Source organism: Zingiber officinale, chromosome 1B (assembly GCF_018446385.1).
Source record: "Zingiber officinale cultivar Zhangliang chromosome 1B, Zo_v1.1, whole genome shotgun sequence".
Classification (NCBI taxonomy): Eukaryota; Viridiplantae; Streptophyta; class Magnoliopsida; order Zingiberales; family Zingiberaceae; genus Zingiber; species Zingiber officinale.
The window spans coordinates 168,701,011-168,717,109 of record NC_055986.1 but is presented as its reverse complement, the minus strand read 5'-3'; the positions used below and the strand labels follow the sequence as shown (position 1 = coordinate 168,717,109).

The 16,099-nt window shown below is 39.0% G+C and overlaps 3 protein-coding genes across 3 annotated transcripts; 1 reads left to right on the top strand and 2 right to left on the bottom strand.

Moving 5' to 3' along the window:
* Window positions 1–4,439: 4,439 nt before the first annotated feature.
* Window positions 4,440–5,685, bottom strand: LOC122020008 (NAC domain-containing protein 68-like). Its single transcript, XM_042577736.1, has 3 exons — window positions 5,471–5,685; window positions 5,110–5,390; window positions 4,440–4,993 (listed from the first exon to the last, which is right to left on the bottom strand). The coding sequence occupies exons 1-3, from the start codon at window positions 5,661–5,663 to the stop codon at window positions 4,610–4,612; spliced, it is 858 nt and encodes a 285-aa protein (XP_042433670.1). The 5' UTR covers window positions 5,664–5,685; the 3' UTR covers window positions 4,440–4,609.
* A 3,928-nt stretch (window positions 5,686–9,613) lies between these two features.
* Window positions 9,614–11,488, top strand: LOC121990966 (NAC domain-containing protein 2-like). The gene is made up of 3 exons (XM_042545009.1): window positions 9,614–9,903; window positions 10,024–10,355; window positions 10,429–11,488. The coding sequence occupies exons 1-3, from the start codon at window positions 9,735–9,737 to the stop codon at window positions 10,915–10,917; spliced, it is 990 nt and encodes a 329-aa protein (XP_042400943.1). The 5' UTR covers window positions 9,614–9,734; the 3' UTR covers window positions 10,918–11,488.
* A 908-nt stretch (window positions 11,489–12,396) lies between these two features.
* Window positions 12,397–15,835, bottom strand: LOC121990972. Its single transcript, XM_042545013.1, has 9 exons — window positions 15,689–15,835; window positions 15,283–15,404; window positions 14,474–14,576; window positions 14,311–14,370; window positions 13,858–13,920; window positions 13,556–13,756; window positions 13,384–13,474; window positions 13,076–13,281; window positions 12,397–12,751 (listed from the first exon to the last, which is right to left on the bottom strand). Exons 2-9 carry the CDS (start codon window positions 15,396–15,398, stop codon window positions 12,659–12,661), a joined length of 933 nt encoding a protein of 310 aa, XP_042400947.1. The 5' UTR covers window positions 15,399–15,404; window positions 15,689–15,835; the 3' UTR covers window positions 12,397–12,658.
* Between the last annotated feature and the right edge of the window lie 264 nt (window positions 15,836–16,099).

The following is a 16,099-nucleotide window of genomic DNA, read 5'->3' as shown; positions in this document are numbered from 1 at the left end:
AACACACAACTTAATTTTATCAATAATAATTCATTCCACTAGAGAACTATTATTGAACTACCGCACCAATCCCAAATTACATTTTGGGCTCCTTCTTATTATGAGTGTGTTAGTCTCCCTGTGTTTAAGATAACAAATGTCCACTAATTAAGTAAGTTACTGACAACTCACTTAATTAATATCTAGCTCCAAGAGTAGTACCACTCAACTTCATCATCATGTCGGACTAAGTCCACCTGCAGGGTTTAACATGACAATCCTTATGAGCTCCTCTTGGGGACATTCTCATCCTAGTATCTCTAGGACACAGTTTCCTTCTATAATCAACAACACACACTATAAGTCATATCATTTCCCAACTTATCGGGCTTATTGATTCATCGAACTAAATCTCACCCATTGATAAATAAAATAAATAAATATCAAATATATGTGCTTGTTATTATATTAGGATTAAGAGCACATACTTCCATAATAACTGAGGTTTTTGTTCCTTCATAAAGTCGGTTTAAAAGGAACGACCTCAAATGGTCCTACTCAATACACTCTAAGTGTACTAGTGTAATTATATAGTTAAGATAAACTAATACCTAATTACACTACGACCTTCCAATGGTTTGTTCCTTTCCATCTTGGTCGTGAGCTACTGTTTATAATTTATAAGGAACCAATAATATAATCTTCTGTGTGTGACACCACACACCATGTTATCTACAATATAAATTAATTGAGCAACTACATTTATCATAAATGTAGACATTTGACCAATGTGATTCTTATTTCTAGATAAATATTTATACCAAAAGCTAGGCTTTTAGTATACACTCTAACATTTCCTTCTCGTCCGCCGGCGTACTCATCCGCAGTCTTCGTCCCTCGGACGTACCGCGTGCCGTCCTTCTTGCTAGCTGCGTCTCTTTCTCCCCGAGCAATCTTCCGCTCCAGCTTTCGTCCCTCGGTACCACCGCACGCTTCCTTCTCGTCCGTTGGTGTACTCTTCCGCAGCACCTCGTCCCTCGGACTGCCGTCCTTCTCGCTAGCTGCGTCTTTCGCTCGACTACCTGTGCTCCTAAGCTCCTGCACACTTAGACACAAGGTTAGAAACACACAGGACCTAACTTAACTTGTTGATTACACCAAAACAACCTTGGGGTTCCAATATAAATAAGTTGGCGTTTGTCTTCTGATAGCGACGGTTACTTGCAAAGTGTTAGAGGAACACTGTTCGGAAGTCTTTAAAGTTGTCTATAGATCCGATCTACGAGCGCTTGAACTACCTTTATGCTGACCCAGAGAGCATGGTGAGGAATAATCAGCACTTGATTCCATCAGCATACTGGTGTAGTGTGGTCATGTTGTCGAACTTGATCAGATCGTCCTTGGGGTCGGTCGCCCCTGTGTACTCCTTGATCGTCAGTGTTCTGTAGTGAGGTGGCAGTTGGTTGTCTAGGATCTCTTGAGAGAACTGTTTATTGATCCGCTCGGGAGAGTCATCGAGTTGGGGTGATTTGCCTTTCCGCCGGTCCAAGACGGGCACATCCTTTGAAGAGGACTCTTGTGTCCTTTCTGCTCGGTCTTGCTCTTCTGAGAGCATGCGAAATAATGTGCGGTGGTAGGGGTTGGTAAGTTCGGAGCATCCCAGAAGGCGCTAGTCGACCTATTGTTCGGCTTTTGGTCGGCGAGGTCTTCTGCTTGAGCTCTTGGGTCAACTTTTTGACCCATTGCTGATACTGTCGGGTTGTTCAGCACGTGGTAGTCAGCTGTCGCTTTTTGCTGTTGCTACATCATCTTTGCAACTCGGGCATTTATTAGCATATCTAAATCTTCTTGAGTTAATGTCACAGTAGTGAGTCATCCAGCATCTTTCATCCTAACATTTTGGCTACAAGTGAAGTTTTCACAGACGACGCCAAATATGATCTTACTCGAAAGCAGAGAAGATGGTTAGCTGGAGATGTGGCTCTGCGGTTGACTGGATGAAGACTTCACTCGGTCCTGCAATACAAAGTGTGTTAGTGCGGGGCCAGGAAGGGGTTCCCGACGTTGTCCCTTAGACGCTCAAATCAATCCTTCGCTTAATGGAGAATAGGAGAAAATTATAGCTAGAGCATGTAGAATAACAAAGTTGTGCATACCTCCTCCTGTAGTTGGGAACCCCCTTTCATAGTGTCATTGTAATATTTATGCACACATTTCAAAGCATATGCATTTTTTCCAAAGCGTCGAAAGAAAAGACAAGTCAAAAAGTGTCTTTGACACCTTTTCTTAAGCGAACACATAAATCTCTTATGTGACATACTGGAAGCTTCTAAATCACAGTTTGGCTGCTGGACATGCTCCGTTGTCAGTGGTACAAGCCTCTAAAAAGGTATGATGAGATACATAGGTGGGTCCTGTAGGAGGATCGGTGGTCGGCTTGAAGGGGGGTTGGATAGCTAGGCTACCCCCAAATCGATTTCTTCTCTACAAGAAGGTTAGTACGCAACGGAATACACTAAACAAAACAATGAAAGCAATCAAGGAAAAATACAAACGCTAATAAGCTCGATGTAACGTGGTTTGGAGATTGCTTGCTCCTACTCCACGATGTGTCCTTGAGGTGGACGAGCCCTTGATCCTTCGGTGGATCAGTCCCCGACAATCTCCGGCTAGAGCTTCTCCTTCTTGGTGGAGCAAACCTCTCACAAAGAATATCTCCCTCTTTACAAGATGAAGTTTAGGTTTAGGAGAAAGAGAGTGAACTTTGGACGCTTTAGGCAGAGACTAGAAGTTATTCAATGTGCATGAGTAACCTTCTTCATGCCCCAAAGCTCCCCTTAAATAAGTGGAGAGAGCTGATCATCAAATTAACTCAACCCCGACGCCAGTCGACTGGTCCAAGCACCAGTCGATTGGTGTGTCGTTAGATCCAGCCAACGGCTCTCTGCAAAAATCCAATTTCTGCCAACGGTTATGTACCAGTCGACTGGTCCCCGTAGTCGACAAGCACAAAATCATTCTGTGCATTATGTGAAATAGGATCAGTCGACTGGTCCCAGTACATTCTCACACTCATCCTCGGAGTCGCCTTTGAAGTCCTCTTTCTCGGCCTTCGTCCCTCAGATGCACCCGAGCCCGCGACTCCTCTCCGTGCCATCATTCACGTTGCCTTGAAGTCCACTTCCCTCAGCTCCACTCCATTGCTCCTCGTCCGGCGGCCCCTCAGATGTTTTCCACACCATCCTTTACCGACTCAAGGATCCGAGCCCTTGGATGAGCTTTCTATACTTGACCGCACCAAGTTTCTCATGTGTTTCTCCAAGTCCTACATGACTTAAACATATATCAAATACATATAAAAAACTAACTTAAACTCTTTGACACACACATCAAAACCTAGGTCGATTGCACCAACAGGTCCCATTGTAGAACGACCGGAGACCACTTGGCAAGGACGTCCCCGCTCAATCATACTGAACATAACTATCTTCCTTTATTCAACTTTTTTGTTGTTGGAGGACTACCTTTCATATGACCGGTCATGGCGTCCGATTGAGACGAGGGTTTGAGGGATTTACGCCTTGTCTCTAACCATCGTCATAGGTCCCCCGTGATCGACCGTCCGAACAACCATGTCCGACCAACCGTGTAGCCTGTTCGGCCCACTATGCTTGCCCGGAGGACTTGAGTTTTGATTATTTTTATTTTGACCTCCACGTTAATCGTTCTCTCCTATTTTAATCTATCTTTTATGTGGCCCCTTTTAAGTACCTAATTGATTAGGAAATGATACATTTATTATAACAAGATATAGTCGTAAAATTACTCCCATCATCTAATTATATGTGTTTGACTATATAAATTGACCATGATTTATCTTATTTCTCATAACTCAAGTAAGATATACGCGTATGATCGAGATCCTTTGATTTGCAATTTAAATTGATCATGATCTATCTTTTTTTCCCGTAACTCAAGTAAAATTTGCGTCAATGTTGATTAGACGGAGTCTTCTAGTCCATAATTTACAAATAAGATGATGATCCACTTATTATAATTAATTAATTTTGATGACCCTATACAAGTTATCAAAATTAATCACCTATAAAGTAAACCATCCTCATATCTATACTTTATAATTTATGGTCAGGAGATCCGTCCTGGTACGATCGGTCATGTCGTAGCTGCCAACGTCAAATAAAAGAGGCCAACTGTGATATTTTTCAAACCAACGTTGGGATTCGATTATATATGGCTTGGGAAGCCCAACGTTGGTTTGAAAAATTAAATAATTTTTAAATAATCCAAAGTTATTTGAAACGATGGTTGCCTGTCATATTTTTTTAAAAAATAATCAGTGTTGTTAATAAAAGTTTTACTTTTTTATTAAATGAAATAGCTCGGCGCAACGAGCAAATTGATAAATTGGATTGGCTTTGCAAGAAAGATAAATACGATTAGATTAATTTTATTCGAGAGAAAACAAGGCTTCAATACTAAATTTGACAAATGTTTTTATATGATGCGTTAAATAGGCGGGGGAAAAAAAACAAAGAAAAAGTGAGTGAAGAAGAAAACCCTGCTTAGATCTTTGATCTATAATTCTCTGCACTATCCTGTTCTTCACAAATCAGAATTGCAATGTTTTGGCTGCGATCGGAACTGGAGTTGTTGCATTGAATTGGAAGTAGTAATCTTGGTTGGTTAAATCTAAAACAGGCGATGCTCCAAAACGCATGCAGGAACACTGCAAATCGTCCAGCTCCAAGTCCATGAACCATCGACTGTCTTCTTCCTTCACCCAACTCTTCTCGATCACTGGGGGAGCAAAAGCTTGCGAAGCAACGGATGGAAACGCCAGGCCATTAACATCCGGCAACAGGGCGTCGTTATCCACTTCGGATTCCGGCGTCCTGTCCACAGAGTCCACGGTCGACGTCTCCTCCTGCGGCTGAAGCATCTTCCCCCGGGTATTCTTCTTGTTGTACAACCGGCAAAGAACCCAGGCATCCAACTGCGTTCATCGACAGAAACATGAAAAAAAAATCACCTTTTTTTTTTTAACAAAAGCGTGAATTTAACATGTAAAAAACACTTGTTTTCTTTGAAGCAAGGTGTGAATTTCTATACCTTGAGGCTTCCGTTTTTGGGGCTGCGATCCGCGTCGGCCAGTCTGTACTCATGCATGATCCAGTCAGTTTTGACGCCGCGCGGCGCCTTGCCGGAGTAAAAGACGAGAGCTTTCTTGATCCCCACAGTCCGGCAGCACCCCTTCTTGGAGATCGGCTTGTCAGCGCCGGTGGCCTTCCAGTATCCCTTCCCGGCGGCCCGGTTCGGCCGCGAGCCGTTTGGGTACTTCCGATCGCGTGGAGTGAAGAAGTACCACTCCTTCTCCCCGAACAACGCCATTTCTGCAACGGAAAACCCCGAGTAATTGGTAAGTTGGAATGAACTAAAAATCGAAGCTTGATCAGATGCATTTGATGAGCACCTGGTAGTTCCCAGGGGTCGAACTTGTAGAGGTCGACCTCGGCAATGATGGGGACTGGCAGGCGCTTCGAGGCGACCTTGAGGCATAGGTAGTGAAGGATGAGCTCGTCGTCGGTGGGGTGGAATCTGAAGCCCGGCGGCAGGTTAAGCTCCGCTTCGGCGTCCCGTCTTTTTCGTCTCAGCTCCACCGCCATTTTTAGTCCCACCCCGTCCAAATTCACCAAATCGAAGATTCTTTCCTCCTATATATACACAAAGGCGGGGCCCACCCTTCATTCCAGGAAGCTTTCTTTACGCGTTTCATATCCGAGAAAGCGTGGTCTTCGCAGAGAGATGCCTATGCGCCTGTTTGTTGAGGTAATTAATTCTGTTTTTTACGATTCATTGACTCTTGCATTTTTTTACATTTTGATTATCGCCCTTATTTTTCTTTAATGCATTTATATTTCCTGGATTAGTACATGCTTCTACAATAATTATAATTAATGGGGTATCAGCATTAATTATATTTGGGAGACCACGGGACGACAAGTAATGCGAATCGTGCATTGAACCTGAATGCGACGAGGGCTGAGGATCACGCTGATGCAATAAGAACACTCCACGCCGTGCAATGCATGTGGTCCTCTTCGCTTTGCGTTGCTCGTTTAAAACACTGCGAATCTTTCTTGTCCTTGAAGGGATCGAGATCGATTTCAATGCGATACGGAAAAAACGACGAGTAAATTTCACTTTCCTCGTTTTCTGACCATTAAAATTGCATTTTGTGCCATGCGAAGCATTCTTTTTTCGGAAATGATTGTTCACATTTTTTAGTGACCATACACTGTTTGGTGCAAAAATAAGTCAATATTTTACATTGATTATTGAAAAATCACTCTCATTTCACAATTTTAATTTGCTTTATTTTTATCTAAGTCATATATGGTTCTTCGATTTTGATATAATATTATACTTTTAGTTCACTCTCATTTATGGGCTATTGTTTTTTTTTGTAATTCATGGTCCACTTTCTTAAACAGCATACCTACTGCCCCCAGGGCGTAGCACAGACGGTGGGCGCATGGTATCTCTACATGAACCTCCCTCCATATCCGTGGGGCCGGCACTAGGGGGGCCGCTAAGGTAGCGGATCTACCTTTTTTTAAACAGCATACCTACTGCAATTATGTCCTTTTATCTCAAGTATTGTGTTTTTAGTTGAGTTAGTAATAATTTTTACTTAGATTGGAAAGATTTTCACCCTTTAAATGTTAGATGATTGCGGGTTTGATAGTGTGTAGCGATCTTAAAATTTGTTATAAAGAATTCATTTTTATGCTCCAAAAAATATTATGATGGCTTTGACAAAGGTAAAGTAGAGGACAATTTAGGGTAGAAACCAATGGTACACTCATTTTCAACTATTGAGCTTCACACATTTATCACAATTTTTGAGATCAATTATTTGCTGCCTTTATCTGACTTTATTGTTAGATTTCATCGATTTTACCTACCTATAAACAAATCAACAATAGCTGTCAGGAGTTGTGTTTTTCATTTTTTTTTTCACTCCAGAATTAAGTGATTTAAATGGTTGACAATCATTTTTTTTATAGGAAATTGATTTTTAAGAAATTTTCCTCTCTTTTCTTCTGTCAAAAAAAAAACTTAAAAATATTTGATTTTTTTTTCTTTGCTAGTTGTTTCCTTCTTTAGAAAATAGCTTGCAATTGGGCTTTGTTTGGGCCGTTGGCCCATTTCCATTATTTTATTGATCAGCCCAATTTGATTAACATCAGTTTTAGTTTCATCCGATTAAGTCAATCTAAGTTCTAATTATTATGATAGATCTGAAAGGATAAAGTTGAACTGAAATATTTAAAAATTCCATTTTCACCATTTATTAAATGTAAATTTAGAACTTTTAAGACAGATGAAAAGGAGAAATAGAAAAGATGTGATTAACTTTATCCAGTGTATATTTGTTATTACGATGTTTGAAAGTAACTTCACTTTCGTTCTATTCTTAGTCAAGGCTTCTCCTCTTGACTTTTGCATTGCCTACACCCAACTATTTTACTCTCTCAAGCATAAATTCTTCCAAGTAGATGTGAATAGTGCGACTAGGAATTATGAGTCTCATAACGTAACACACCACACGAGGAAAGCTACTTGCTTTGACTTTGTACTCAATCTAAAATGAAATTATAAGGAAAAGTCAAAGTAATTACGCCACGTAACAGGAACTTTTGTACCTTCGTCGACTTTTGTACTTGTGTAGTGTTGGACTTTTCTTCACTTAAGCTTTAGGTTATTTTGCATGTTTATTCTCCAACTTATGTCTTTTAAACCACAAAGTTGGATCATCCTATTTGACCATGACTTTCATAGAAAACGTTACTTGTAGGGTTTGCTTACTTAATATTCATCAAGCATTTTGTAGTTTTTGTTTTTTTTTTTGCATATATATATATATATATATATATATATATATATATATATATAATAGTTGGATTACGACGCAAATTCTAAGTCAAAAAGTTGCAGATGTAGATTGCAATAATTCAAGAAACTTTAATTTCCATGTGTGGACGCGTTCTGGCCATGAGTATTTGAAAGCAACACTTAACGAGGATAGACATTGAAAAGTGTGGATACTAATTGAATTATCATCATAAATATCAAATATCAAACTTTTTATCAATTCGTGGCTAGAGTTTGACTATTACAAACATTTTATAAACGTGTTCTTTTGTAGTGTTGTTTTCTATATCGTTATCTATTTATTTTTTTCTTAAATATATGTATTAGAGGTATGTTTGAAGTTTGATATTAGACGAGGTAAAATATAAATTGGTGAGAAATAATTTCTTTTTTTATCTATATCAAGTTATCAATTAATTACCTTTTATGTATAATCTCCATTCCATCTATTTTTTTATTCTTAATTAATAACACAAAATTCGAAAGTGAGATATTTTCCTCAATCTTTTGAATTTTCGTCTTCATCTTTCTTTTTTGCTTTTTAAGGGTCATTGTCGCGCTTTAAGCTGCCTTAACATGTTGTACTTTCATCAGTTCCTCCAATCCAATCCCACTTAAACAACATGAAGGTCAGATCGAATCCATACGTGACAAGTGCCTTCGTTTCAATCCACATACCCAGAGAAAGATATATGCAATATAATTAGTCTCTTAAATTTTATTAATAAAAATGGATTCATTTTAACAACTTATAATCCATGCGTGTACGAGTACGATGTTATTTTTTTAGTCGTCTTTTTTTTGCTATTTAAATACATGGTTAAATCAATCTTTAATCAACTTATACAGCTCTCTCATGCATTGCCATGGCATGGTATAAGCATGCCTAAACCGCTCTAGTTCTTTTTTCTTCTGATTTTTTTTAACCTAAAAGCAAAAATGGTGGCTTTCCACATCTCCTTTCTCCATCTTTTTCGTTTCCCTGTTTAGAACTAGTGACAACCACTAATCCAAAATCCGTTCTATCAACCTATGTGCTGTCCATTAATCCCACCAAATTAAGGAAAGAGTTTATCTTAATGGTGGATGATTAATAGACCTTTGTTCTCTCTAATTATGGTTTCCCTCAAAGGCATCGAGTGGTACATGTATCGTGCTCTCATTGGTTGGCAAACATCGTCCATTGGTCTTGGAACATCATGTAATTCTTTCTTTTACGCAATGCCACAACGAGGGTAAGATTTCAATGGTAAATTGACAATGAATTGAGAGAATAAATATTCTTATTTTTTATTTAGTAGACGATTGTATGTAAGTTGAGTTTCTTTCACTTATAACCTCTCAAATTTGTATATATAATTTTTTTAAAATAATAATAATAATTAAAGTTCAATCAAGAGAAATTTGAGTTGAACCTAAAAGCTTTTACTTAAGATTTTCAAAATACTAAATTTGAAAATTTTAGTCATTTTAGCTCACAAGCAATAACGTTGACTTGGCATGCAAGTTCATTAAATTAAAATTGCAAACTATCACATAATTATCTTGTTAAATATTAACATATTTTGATAATTCTAAAGCATTTCAAATTAAAATATTGATATTAAGTATTTAGGGCGATAATCCGATCGCTAGACGACAAAAACGTCCAAACACCCTCGCGTTGTTATAACCACGCCCACTTCCACGCATTCCAAAAATTTCAGTTCCTCTTCTTCGAGTTCCCACGGTACCGATAACGAGGGAGTCGCTCCTGCAATTGCCGATCGATCGGATTCGATCGTGGTCGGCTTCGAAGCATGTCGACTGCCGCCGGTCCAATGTCGCTGCCGCCGGGCTTCCGTTTCCACCCAACCGATGAGGAGCTCATCCTCCACTACCTCAAGAACCGCGCCGCCTCCATCCCCTGCCCTGCCTCTATCATCGCGGACGTCGACATATACAAGTTCGATCCCTGGAACCTCCCCGGTTCGTCTCTCTCTCTCTCTCTCTCTCTCTATCCTTCAAACGCCGCCCGTAAACCTTAAATCGATCACCTAGATCACATATCGCCTCCTTTTTTGTGTGTGTGTTTCTCTCTTGGTGCAGCCATGGCAGCGTTCGGCGATCGAGAGTGGTACTTCTTCAGCCCCCGCGACCGGAAGTACCCCAACGGCTTCCGCCCCAACCGATCGGCGGCGTCGGGGTACTGGAAGGCTACCGGCACCGACAAGCCGATATTTTCCGGCAAGGGGAGGCTTCGCGGCGAGGAAGGCAAAAGCATTGGCGTGAAGAAGGCGCTCGTGTTCTACCGCGGTCGGCCGCCTCGAGGCGTCAAGACCGAGTGGATCATGCACGAGTACCGCCTCGCCGAGGCGGGGCACCCCAGGAACAGCCACGACTACACGCCCAAGAAACTCACCAGGGATTCCTCCATGAGGGTACCGATCCATCTATTTTCGATCTGCGTGCAGATCGATTTTCTTTTTTTGACGGCGTCGATTCTTATCTCAGCTGGACGATTGGGTCCTTTGCCGGATTTACAAGAAGGGAGGCCACCACCAATCCGCCACGGACGCCGACAAGGAAGACTCCGGCGTGGAGGACGAAACCTTCCTCACTCTTCCGAAATCCTACTCCTTCTCGGAGCTCCTAGAGGCCGCCGACTACTCCGCCCTCTCGCGCCTGCTCGATCACGCATCATCCTCCTTGGACAACAACTCGAATCCCAACCAATCCTTCCTTCATGGCGGCGGCAGCAGCAGCTACTTGGTTCCGCAGCATCTCCCTCAACCGCCTTCCCCCGGTTTCAAAACAGAGCACGGCCTGAAACGCCATGGATGTTTCGAATTCGGCTGCGGCAGCGGCGGTGGGGGCGAAGCATCGCCGGCAAAAAGGGTCAACTTTGCACCCAAAAATTCCAGCTTCACGAACCAAACCTTCTTCAATCCCCAGTCACTACTATCGAGTCCTCACTTGATGAACTATCAGTATCCAACTTAAAAACTCGTGCCTGTAACTTTATTCTCTCTCTTGTTCCAAAAAGTCGAAACCTATAGGATATCTTAATAATGAAAAAAAACGAAGTAGACACCATAAAACCTTCCCAAGAATTTGTTCAAAAAACTAGAACTTGGCTTTGTAGATTACACAATCCAGTATAATGAGTTGAATGTCTGGTTCTCTGTTGAAGAATATCTAACCAAACTGTGAAATCATTCAGAATAATGGCATTGAATTAGTAGCATCATACAAAGCAGTGAACAGCAGACAGGAAGGAATCAAGGAGCTTAACTGGACTTGACATAATGACATTGGTGTTGGTGGGCAACACTGGTTATTTTAATTACTTCAGATTCAGATATACGTGGTTGCTAAAATGATAATGAGTTGATTATGTCATGGTGACAAGGGTTTGAGGTTATCAACTCACCTACTTCGGCTTGATTGGCATCCATCTCAACGTAATTTAGTCGATCAAATGACTTGTCACTGCCATCCTGAAAAGGATGCTTATCTGATGAAATGGATAAATTTCTCCGAATGGATAAGTGATCAAATCTTTTTGCTGTCAGTTTGACGCGCAGATAAAAACAAACAAAATGTCGAGAGATCAAAGCTGAAGTGTTTGAACATGGACGAGTTCTGCAGACAGATGAGTAATAATAGGACAAAGAAAGCATCCAAGTCCTAATCAGAAAAAAAGGGATATGGAAAATTCAAACATATTAAGAATTTAAAATTACTTTTAAAGTTAATTTACTAGATCAATTCATTTCTTCACTCATTTATATATTTGGATTTGTCACATTTAATTCTTATTTCTACTAATCAATTCACCCTAAAATGCTAATCTTCATGTCCAGGTTCACTCTTGTTGTAGTTTAAATACTCTATGTAACCTTAATTTCTTTCTAAATTTTATACACATCTAATAAAAGTTTATACACATCTAAACAATTTCGACTCTTTCTCATTTGCTCTTAATGATCATAACTATCATTTAGGTAATATATGTATTAACTTACATAAACTTATAATTCAATAAGCCTCATTATTAACTAGTAAAGATTTTTATAAAACAAAATGAAAGGTATATGGAAAGCCAGTAAAGGAATGATCATGTGATTAGGAAGTTGCAAGATCAAATAAGATGTGCAGCCTTGTGATTAAATCTAGTTGATTGATAAGTAGCAACAGAATTAACATATCTGTTCATGGATTCATCCAATGAAGTAGCTAAAACCCATTGATCTATTAGTGAACAAATGAAAACTAGAAACTTTTAACAATGCAACTTAAACATTCCGTTCATAAGTCTCAAAGTTCGAGAAACCTAAGACTTAGTCTAATAGGGTAGACAGATATATACAAGAGGCGAAAAGAGAAAAAAGATGATAAAATTACAATGAATTACAGTTACTCGGCTGCAAATTTGTTTTGTTCAATTTCTGTTTTCTGTCTCTCCTTGTTTATTATCCATTTAAGTAAATACATTCCAACTCAAGAAGAGAGGAAAAATTCTTGAAGCAATACAAACTGATAATACAACATGAATGAAAGGTGTAACTTTGGCCTGTGAGAGGTCAAAGTTTTTAAGAACAAATTCCTTGGTCATGTACACAAACTACTCGTAGTGTATTATTGATGGGCAAAACAAATAAAAAACAAATATACCCATAAAATCTGGCAAAGATGAGAACTTAGTGGATTAGGTTCACACAAAATTCTTTAATATACCATCTCAAGATTCTTGGGGAGTCTCAAATCTTGTGGGTGTGTCAATTCCAGCCATGCAACATAGACCCGATATCAATATTATGAGTAGAACGATTGCCTGAAAAAAGAGCAAAACAAAACAACAAAAGAAATGTAACTAGGAATTTTTTGGACTAAATAAATACTATGACCTAATTAGTGCCTTGCTAATGCAGGTTGTAGCGAAGAAGCATTAAAGTAAGTTATCATATGCAACTTCTGAATATGACAGGAATCCACAATAATCCCATTATTGCCATTAAATTGCATATAATTATGCAACTGTAAGTATTTAAAATAAAGTAAACTGCAATGCATTTTGAATTACAGAATGAAGATTTTGACCATAAGCATGAAAATAAGGATTAGTGCAGGTTGAGAAGCACAGAGATGAAACGCTTACAACAAAAACTCCTTCAAGGAGTGATGACTTCAATTGGCAGATTCCATCACAAGTTGAGTTTGCAGAGGCATTGCCGGTGCCTTCTGCAAGATACCTCACTGCCAAACGAGTCGGATACTGAATCCCGTGAGGTCTAGAAGCATAAAGAAATGTGTACTTGGCACCAGACTCCTTTAGTAAATCAACTACGTCCGACAGAACCTCCCCTGCAGATATCAACAAAACAAAATCAAATTACTGATCCACCCAGTAACCATAACATTTACTGTGGGAAATGACCAAACTACATCTTTTAGAAACATATAAACCTTCTGAGTGAGTGCTATCTGATTCTTCAGAACTTCCATGGCACAAAACAATCAAATCAGTCTTCCCACTCGTCCTTGAATCCAAAAAGCCCTACCACATTTAATACTTTAATCATATTAGGTCAAAGAGTTATGCATAAGCAACAAGTTAGAAACAATCAAACTAGTTTACCTCAAGTGAATGCAAGCCTTCAAGTTTCCTACCATTTTCTCCATTAATGGAACAAGTGTTCAAGTAAGCAATACGATTCATTCCTGATGCTTGTCCACAATTTTCTGTAAAACCTTTTACCAAAGAGTCTTCCAATGTCTCCCGTTCATCAATGGTAACATATGGGAATGCCATGGAGACATTTGACGTTGTGAATGCGAACTGTGCAACAACGCAGAAAAATAAATTCATATAGCATAATCTAACAAAAACATTGATCAGAGTGCACAGACAAAGAACACACACACAAAAAAAAACCTTACCTTGAGCATCTCAATCAAAGAAGGGTCTTGCACTTTAGCACTAGAGACATCTGATGATTGCAACTAAAGAACAAGGCAGTACATGGACATTAGCCAAAATAGAGATGCATGATCAAGATTTTGAAATTTGAAATACTCAGATGTATCATAAACATATCAAGTGGGGAAACAAAACCAAAATACAGTGATTTGAAATTTACTACAGAAATCATTATCTAATGCTTCACCTTCCATATAAAGATAACATGTTCCACCCAGAATGATAGACAAATCCTTCATTCAAATAAATAAGTTGCATACCTCATTCTCCACTTGCTATAGAGAAGCCAATAGATTTCAAATAAATACTTAGTATCAATTTCAAAGAGTATCAATTTCAAAGGATGGCCCACATCTCAACAAAACTGTGCTTATCGATAAAGTGACAAGTGTAAAACTTTCCAACTTTATTACCTTTCTTCCAATAAAAAGGATAGCTACATCAATATTCTCGTCAGCGTCTTCCCTAGAGCACTACAGAGAGATATTCCTGAGTCAATATTGGCTTAAATGGTAAATGGTTCGAATAACAAAAGTGCATTAGAATATATAGTTTATAATTAAGTGGATAGCTCACCACCAAGTCTGACCAACCTCCTTCAGACAAAACCAAACTAGCTAAATCCCTAGGGGTGATTGTTTGGTAGACAACAAGTTCTTTCTTGTCAACATTTGATGATCTGCATAATAAGTAGGCGAGGAGTTCCAAATTCAAAAAGTTGCATCACAACAAGGAAAACAGAAGAAATAATTTTCCTTCAAGACATGAAAAGAAAGACACCTTGCAGTACAAATTGTACTAGTGACACTAGTAGAATTGCACTGCCTTAAGTCATCGATATATAGATAAGATTCTCTATATTAACTCTATCCACACTGTTCATAAGTCTTATACTGACTACTGAGAAACTGTATGCTCTCATACCGGTAGTTCTATAAATGAACACTTAGCCTTTTCTGGTTTAGTGAGAATATTATAAAAAATTAATCAAATGACACAATCTAAATTTGAATTAGTATACTTTCTTTTCACCTGAACTTCTATGTTACTTTCAAACAGTAAGTTTTTTAGTGATATCAATACGACTCAGGTTGAGCCAAAAAGGTGCCATGAACTGTGAAAATGTAGTAACCATCAAGAGATGCGTGTTTTTCTGATATTGAGATCTGAATGTTAAAATTCTGTCAGTTGTGAGAACAATCGCTATCGACGTTGAAATCAACTCCTTTTTGAACAAGAACAGAACAAAATAAAATGAAAACTTTCATGACTTAGCTTAAATCGAAGCATGATTCAAACAGAAACTATTCAGTTAGCAATCATGAGCGTAATTGGAAAAACAAGCACAATTAGCAAGATATTTGTTCAATGAGTGAATTAGATACCCGTAATGTTGAGGCGACCACATAAAGGCAGGCGCCGTGACAGGGATCCCGAACACATCTGGAATCGAAGTTACGAGCAACATCAGCAGAAGCAGGACGTCCTTAATTATCTCCATTTCTCACTGCAAAGCACCATACGAGAAACATCAGAAGATGAATCCATAGAAACCATAGACTAAAACCTACTGAGACCAATAGATTGAATCGGAAAGGGATTATAAAAAGCAAATCCAACAATTATATGTTACATCAGGAGAATTCAATTCAGAAATAGGAAAACAACAGGTTAGGGTTCGGGAACAGGTTAAGGAGGCCACAGGAAGGAGAGCAATCCAGCAATCAAGGAGCTGAAACAAAACCAGAGACGAGAGAGAGAGGGAGAGAGAGGATTCGGTAGAGATCTCACCTGAAGAAAGAACCGATCGCGATTGATCGCCTTGCCAGAACGCGAGACCAGGAAGAGGTTAGAGGAGTTCGATCTATCGATCGAGGAAGCAACGACGAGTAAAGACGACGGATAGGAGATCAATCTCAGCCGTCCAACAGCGACATCTCGATCTGGTAACGTGATTTGGACGGCCAACAGAAAAGCAACAATGCTGTAATCTTTTAATAGTCCTTCTGGGGGTTGCTCTTTTTTTATGGCCTTAAAAAAATCCTTCATTTAATTTTGAGATTAAATATAATATTTATTTAAATGATAAGATTAATATATAAATTTAGTGTTGAAAATTAAAAGTGTCCATAAATTATGAAGGTAAATTATAACATTTAAAATTCTAAGGGGAGCAAAATAGATTGCCAAAAGTTATGAATA